We start from the raw sequence: 7,657 nt of genomic DNA, 5'->3' as shown, positions 1-7,657 counted from the left end.
CGGGCAGATGGGTGCGGGGCGGCATCCCGTCCTCGCTTGTCTGCTCTACCGGCGCTTTGGGTGGCTTCCCGCAGGCGTTCCTCCTCTCTCTACCTATCCATTTATTTATTTTGTTTATTTTTAAGTGAAAACGAAGCTAAGGCCTTAATTTCATGTTTTGTTTTCGTGTCTCAACAGTTGAGCAACACATGGCGGGGGGAAAGCAGCACAGAGGACCTTTCCAGGGGGTCCGTGTGAAGAACTCGGTCAAGGAGCTCCTGCTGCACTTCAGGAGCAGCAAACAGCTGTCCTCGGCCTCTGCTGCCGAGGAAGGCAAGGTAACCAGCCTTTTCCAGCACTGGCAAAATTGCTTTTAGGGGTTACTGAAGCTGGGGAGAACAGGCTCGCAATAACGCTAGAAGGCTCGCTGCTTTATCTGATGTGGATCGAGTCAGTGTTTTTCCTTTTCAATCCGTCATGGAAGAGGAGAGCTGGGAAGGAATTAGTGAGGCTTACTGTGGGAGAAGGAGGCACGTAAAAATGTTCTTACGAAGCTTTTTTTTTTTCCTAAAGGGATTTTGGATAAAGATACGTTTGTGTTATGAAACCACAGAAACTCCCTGTTAACTTGAATGAGGTCATTCGTTGTAAGCACTGGGGAATCTTCTCAGAAGAAAATCGTTTGTCATGCTGCTGCGCTCTCTGCGGAGCACACGGTGTGAAGGCAGACCCCTCCTGTCTGAAAAGATAGAAACAGGAAAAATACAGGAAATTCTCGGAAGATTAAAGGGGATTTTTTTTTTTCTGAGAATAGTCTGAGCTTGTGTTTGCAAGCTTCCTAGATAAGTGTTGTCACTGGAAAACCTTGTCATAGTTGACAAAAAACCTTGTTCATGGCGTTGAAGAAGTGTAAAATTGGCTGGTTTAGTTATGTTTTTTTAAAAAATAAATCTTAGACCTCAGTAAGGAATGGTCTCTTACTGTAGACTTTTTCTTGAGTTTTGTGGTATTGTAACAAATAGCTTAAAAAGCCTTAAGAAAAATGGTGGTTTTCATTTAAGTTCCATAAAAGTGTTTCAGCTTTTTAACTTCAGTGAAAAGCAATTAAATTAGGGTTTGACAATCATGTAGTAGAATTATTCTAAGGTATGTTATATGTTTGTAGATGTAAGCCACTGCTGCTTTTTTTTTTTTCTGAAATAACATATAATAATGAAATAATATGGATTTTTTTAAAAGGCACAAGGAGGACTGGTGAACTACGAGCAGTATGCAGGTGAGAAAAAAACCCTTTTCAATACTCTACAGTAAAATTTTAGGAGTTGATTTTACGAGTAACCTCCAAATGGATTCCAATTTTATTTTCTTCTCAACAGAGCTGAAGAGCGTACTAGGTCACGGTGGCAAAAGAAAGGCTCCTGAGCTCCTTTCTGATGGACCTTCCTTCAAACGCCAAGCTAATGTTCACCCACACCTCCTGGTAAGCTTGTAATAATTTTTTCTATGCCTTTGTTTTTCAGTTTGCTTTGTGTGATCAGAAGCTACCCAATATAACTATACTTCTAACTTCCTGGTGCTTTTTGTGTGTTTTTTACCTTTCTTACAGACACCACCCCAGACACCAACTTCTGTGGATAATATGGAGGAGCCTCACAAAAATGACCCCAAGCATGACAGCAGTTCTGATCTGCTCCAGAACATTATCAACATCAAGAATGAGTCGAGCCCCATTTCTCTGAACACGGTGCAGGTTAGCTGGCTGCACACGGTCTCCAGCCACGGCTCGCCTGGCGAGCAGTACCAGGACAGCCCAGGAACACAGGCTTTCTCACCACCCCAGAAGTACCACGCGTTCCACGATCATACCTCCCAGCACGTGCTTGATCCACCACAGCATTACCAGTTCCCTCCGTCCCAGAACCAAGATTTGTCACTGAGCTATCCCTCGGATGCCTCCCTGGAGTACAGACCATTTGCTGCCAGTGATCAGTCTCCTGGCTACCAGCAGAATACCTTTGACAGCCACGAGCTGCAGTACTGCCCGTCGCAGAGCTTCTCCTCCCTCTTGAACGACTCTGAAGGCACAGAGGGCATCTCTGCTCCTCTCCAGCCGCTGACCGGTGCCCACTCACAGGCTGATGTCGGTCCCCACGCCCCCAACTTCAGCTTGGTTTCCAGTAACGTCTGTGGTAGTCTGGAGCGTAGTGTCTCTGTGGCCACTTTGAACGTCTCTGTGCCTGACCAAAGCATCACCAGAAGCACGACGCAGTTGGGCAAGTCATTTTTTCAATGGCAAGTGGAGCAGGAGGAAAACAAGCTGGCTAACATCTCTCAGGACCAGTTCCTCGCGAAAGATGCGGATGGGGACACGTGAGTGCTATTTATCTTGGTGTTTCTGATGTGGAAGGTCAGGGGATGGTTGTGTGGGTTTTGGTGGGCCGTGGGGTTGTCACAGAAGCAGTTCATTAGCAAGGTTTGTGCCACCAGTGTAGTTTTGCTAATGAAGTGAAACGTGTACTCTTGCTGATGGGGCGGGGTGTTTGTGTTGTCTGATTTCAGGTACTTATAGTTAGACTTTTATCTAGTAAATGGGGAGAAGAAGATTCTAATCTATGTGCATTAAATTGCCCTGGGAAGAAGGTACCTGTGTTCCTGCCTTAGTCACAGAGAGGAGCTGGCAGCGCAACACCCAACCCTCCCATTTGTCTGGATCTCTGTAATGACTTGAGCCCCAGTATGTATGGTGCTGTAACTCTGTTTCCACCTTCCTGCAGCTTCCTTCACATTGCTGTTGCCCAGGGCCGACGAGCGCTCTCCTATGTCCTTGCCAGGAAGATGGCTGCCCTGCACATGCTGGATATTAAAGAGCACAATGGCCAGGTCAGGTTCTCAAAATCGTTGCACCTGCTTTGTGCACCTGAGTGCTTCTGCATGTCTAGACCTCGAGGAAGATGTGGTGAAATGCTCATTTAATATTAACCCCGAGATTTAGCCTGCATACTAATATTAACCTTGAGCTATTAATACTTTTTGGGATCACCTTGAGCTGGTAAAACTGTGTGCTTGGTTTCATTTGTCCTGGCTTCCTGGTATTCATAATCGCTGCTTAAATAAAACCAAGTAGCTAGGCTTTTTATTTGTTTTCATTGCTCTTTCCTGTTAGAGATCAGATGACTAATAGTCTAAATTTTCTTCTCTGTGTTTGCAGAGTGCTTTCCAGGTTGCTGTGGCTGCCAATCAGCATCTCATTGTGCAGGACTTGGTTAGCTTGGGGGCTCAAGTCAACACCACAGACTGCTGGGGTAGAACCCCGTTGCATGTTTGCGCTGAGAAGGGGCATTCCCAGGTCCTTCAGGTAAGAACCAGGCAGGTACAGCTCTGCTCTGGACGTTAATGCTGACTCTTGTTGGTTGTCTTGGGAGACTGAAAGCACTACTCGTACCTTTATCTTCCTCTGTGCAGCCTCATGAGTATGTCTTAGGGCTCTACAGTAATGGCTTAAAATGAGACTGAATTTCAGGTTAAGGTTCTCGCCAACATTTCAAAGTACTTTGGTGTAATCCTCTTCTTTACAAAAACACAAAGTCTCTTCTTAATGCTGTTATTTATTGCAACTTTGTTGTAGTAAGATTGTATACCAGTCTGAGGAAGCAATGTGTGGTTTGGATAAGACCTAAATGCATACCTGTTCCTGTTTTTGTAGGCGATCCAAAAGGGAGCCATGGGGAGCAACCAGTATGTGGACCTTGAGGCAACAAACTATGATGGTCAGTAGTTTATAATTTACAGAGTTACTGGATGTTATAATTTTTTATAGCTGCTGATGTGAGTGTTATCTTGGGTTGAGAAGCAATAAAATGGAACATATCTTTGCCAGGCCGAAATTTACAGTTACGGTTGAAATTGAATTACAGTTGGTGTAGCTGTCAGATAAAAACAATCTGTGCCTGTCAGGATCTCTTTCCTCTTGCATGTGATTGCCCTGTTTGGCATGGAGAGTGTAGATAGTAATTGGCAATTGTCTAAAACATCTCAGTGCCAGTGATACATTGGTGGATTACAGAAGCCAGAATCTCTGACACCAGAGAGCTGACTTAATTTAACCGCTTTTCCATATAATAACTCTTTATAAAGTGCATGTTGTAAAAAACCCCAAAGATATTAGAAATCTATTATGTCGCTATCTGCTGGCTGAGACTGCACAGTAGCTTGCTATTTAACTCCTCAGTGATGGACAACCCAAATCTCAAGCCACTTGGGAGCAGTCACTGTGACTGAGAAATAAGCAGCTGTCCCTGGGTTTGACAGGAGTAGAAGCTCTTTTATGCATGTTTGAAACAAGAAGCCAGTCATACTTCTTTATTGCATTTGTTTGCTAATGATGTGTTGTGTTTTTTTAATGTGAAGGTTTGACACCATTGCACTGTGCTGTTCTGGCCCATAATGCTGTGCTGCATGAACTGCAAAACAGTCAGCCACCTCACTCCCCTGAGGTCCAGGAGCTTCTCCTGAGAAACAAGAGCCTGGTAGAAACCATCAAGGCTCTGATACAAATGGGAGCCTCTGTTGAAGCAAAAGTAAGTAAAATGGCTTTGTCTGAAGTGCCAAATCCAGAGAGAACGTGGAAGCAGAACACATCCCTTTCTCCCATGCCACATTTCAGCTTATTTTAAAGGAAGTAGACTAATTTGAAAGCTTTCCTACAGCGTAATGTACCCAAGTTGAATGAGAATGTTGTACTTATTCAGAGCAAGGTATTATCAGTGCAAATGAACCCTGGGGAAAAAGGGAGGTGACGGCTGACTTTCTGGATTGAGCGTGATGCTATGCTGGCTGCAGTTTGTTGTGTCTCAAGAGTATGTCTGGAGCACTCTGAAGTACCTGCAGTAATAAGGAGCTGATGATACCTTGTTCTTGAACTGCAAATTTTAATTGAAAACTGCTTACCTGCCCAGTTTCAGTCTGTACAGGGCCAGACTATTATGTGATAGAATATTTGATGTTTTGGCTATGTACGTTTACTGCCCAATGAGATCTGGTTCATTTGAGAGTGCTCATTAGATACTCATATTAAAATTTATGTCCGGGTTGACTTTCAGCAAATTGTAGCGCAGATGTTTGTTCAGCACTCTGCAGGCGCTCTGCTTTCTGTTGTATTTGCCTGTGTGTTCACTGGCTAGGTGAAGCAGCTGCAGGGAAGACTCAACATGTTTCTTTTTTGATAGGATCGCAAAAGTGGTCGCTCAGCTTTACATCTGGCAGCAGAAGAAGCAAACCTGGAGCTCATTCGTCTCTTCTTGGAGCTGCCCAACCACCTCTCTTTTGTGAACGCAAAGGTAGAGTGATTTTTACAGAACGCAGATCTAATCCAGGGTGTGCACGTGTGGGGCACTGCGTGTGCCCTGAGACTCGCTCCCTTGCTTTTCCTTCACAAAGTTACTGTGTCTTCTCCAGGCCTACAATGGCAACACAGCCCTCCACGTGGCTGCCAGCCTGCAGTATCGGGTGAGCCAGTTGGATGCTGTGCGCCTGCTAATGCGAAAGGGAGCTGATCCAAGTGCCAGAAACTTGGAGAATGAGCAGCCGGTTCATCTGGTTCCTGATGGCCTTGTAGGAGAACAGGTAAAAAAAACAAGCAACCCTCTCTTCAGCTCCCATCTGTCCCCATGTACACGAAAGCCTTATTCCCCTCAATAAAGGGAATGGGTTTTGAGTTGCAGCTTTTAAGGAAACAACTTAGTAAATACCATTTTAATGGCAGGATCAGACAGAATATACTAAGATCTAAAATTGTATGTTTTACTTGTAGGTTTTATTTTTTTCTATCCCAAAAGTCCTTTCCTGTCAAGATAGGTTTATTCTTTGTAACCTTGCAACATATTGGAGGTAATATCCCTTCTCTTGTTCATCTCAGTATGGCCTGAGATCATGCTTTTGTTATTGTCATAATTAGTGAGGGCAGTTATTAGGCCTGAATAGCAGGTGAATAAAATCCCTTTTTCCTAGGAGCTGTACAAATACATGAAAAAAGACTCTTTGCCTAAGAAGCCAATAACTTAAGCAACTGAGTAATTCTGTTGCCTTCCAGTGGTGCAAATTGTACAAAACTGGGTCAATTCCGGTGTAACTGAACTCAGACCTTAGGCTTGGATGAATAAGGAGTGCAGAAATGGGTCTAGGCTTTTGGGTTTGGTGTTCTCTCAGATTATGATGATGAATACTAATGTTTTTGTCTTTCTTTCCCCCAGATAAGACGTATCCTAAAAGGGAAGGCGATTCAGCAGAGAGTGTCGCCATTTTAAGCTCCATGTTTCTTGGAGTTTAGCAACTCACACTCACTGTCAGTCAGGCAGTCCTAATGTATCTGTAAATAGACCATTTGCCTAGTGTGGGCAAATGTTAGTTGTTTCTATGAAACAAATGTATTTTGTTCACTATCGTATAGTGGGTTATATAAGAGGGAGAAAAAATCCCCAAACCCAACAATCAAATTCCTCTGAGCAAATGGGAGTGTTTCATTCCCAACTATATGGAATGTTTACCAGGATACTTGGATTTCATAGCTGTGGCAAGACTGATTTTATTTCAAGAGCCATACAGATAACTTCTGGAAAAGGACAATTCTACAGGATCTCTTTTTGTTTAGAGTGAGCTGATAAATGTCAACACTGCAGATTTTTTTTTTGCTGTGTTTTTAGTAACACTTAAGTTCAAAAGAAATCAAATATTTTTGAGCTTAAACATTTATTTATGAAACTTGGTAGCTTTCTCACAGTATCTTATGCAGGATTGTGTATAGCCACTGGATTATTGTATAGCTGTGTAGTGCTAAGATTCTGTTGATTGCTGGGGGAATGAACTGAAGAAACAAGTTCCTTGATCTTGAACCTGCATATTGCTTACAGACTTTTAATACTATACTGGTGCAAACCAGGGAAATTGTTCTTTTGAAAGAGTGAAGACTGGAAGTACAATTACAATAGATTGTCCCTGGCACTGATCTGTGAATGCTTTTGGAGTTGTTAATAAAACATGAAAGGCCACTTTTCTTCAGGGCACCGTATCAGTTGTTCCTGTACCCAGTAGAGGTTTTTCCTTTTGACAGAACAATAGATTGAGAGAGAAGGATAATGACTTCTGTAGTGTGTATATAAATGTGTTGTACTTTAAGGAGTATGATCCTGATTCAGTGAAAGTATTTAGCATGTACTTAACTGTTGATGTGTGCTTAAATCTCTCCATGTTAATTCTAATACTTCAGTATGTGTAAGCCCCACTAATGTCAGTAGGACTTAAGCACATGCATGAAGTAGTTTGCTGAATTGGGCTCTAGTTAATTCTAGAGGTTTAGTGTTTTTCACCTCCTAAGCAGAGTTAGTCCATTGATGGTTTTACCTTATAGGTATAGTGGCTGGCCAAGTAATATCTGAAGCTAAGGTTTTTCTATTTTTTTAATAATTATGGGTATTAATGCAGAATGTATACTAATGATGCTGTATTCTTGTTGTGTTGGAGAAAACTTCATCCTATGACTTCCTGAATGACCAATGCTGGACTAATCCAGTAATGTTCTCTGTATGGTCTTTGCTCTTAAACTGTTTTTGTATCACATGCAATTCTTTACTGTAACTGTTTAATTAGTCTGATTGTGCTGTTTTGACAAAGTATGTCTTGTAGA

At 42.7% G+C, this 7,657-nt stretch overlaps 1 protein-coding gene across 1 annotated transcript; it reads left to right on the top strand.

Annotated features, from left to right (window-relative positions):
- Nucleotides 1-185: 185 nt before the first annotated feature.
- Nucleotides 186-6,442, top strand: NFKBIZ (nuclear factor of kappa light polypeptide gene enhancer in B-cells inhibitor, zeta). The gene is made up of 11 exons (XM_008942980.1): nt 186-317; nt 1,219-1,255; nt 1,356-1,459; nt 1,586-2,349; nt 2,754-2,859; nt 3,188-3,334; nt 3,683-3,746; nt 4,387-4,556; nt 5,205-5,315; nt 5,434-5,601; nt 6,228-6,442. The coding sequence occupies exons 1-11, from the start codon at nt 189-191 to the stop codon at nt 6,279-6,281; spliced, it is 1,854 nt and encodes a 617-aa protein (XP_008941228.1). The 5' UTR covers nt 186-188; the 3' UTR covers nt 6,282-6,442.
- The last annotated feature ends 1,215 nt before the right edge of the window (nt 6,443-7,657 follow it).

This window comes from Merops nubicus, unplaced genomic scaffold, assembly GCF_000691845.1.
Source record: "Merops nubicus isolate BGI_N331 unplaced genomic scaffold, ASM69184v1 scaffold10386, whole genome shotgun sequence".
In the NCBI taxonomy this organism is placed as follows: Eukaryota; Metazoa; Chordata; class Aves; order Coraciiformes; family Meropidae; genus Merops; species Merops nubicus.
The sequence above is the reverse complement of the archived record's forward strand: the minus strand, read 5'-3'. Positions and strand labels throughout refer to the sequence as shown.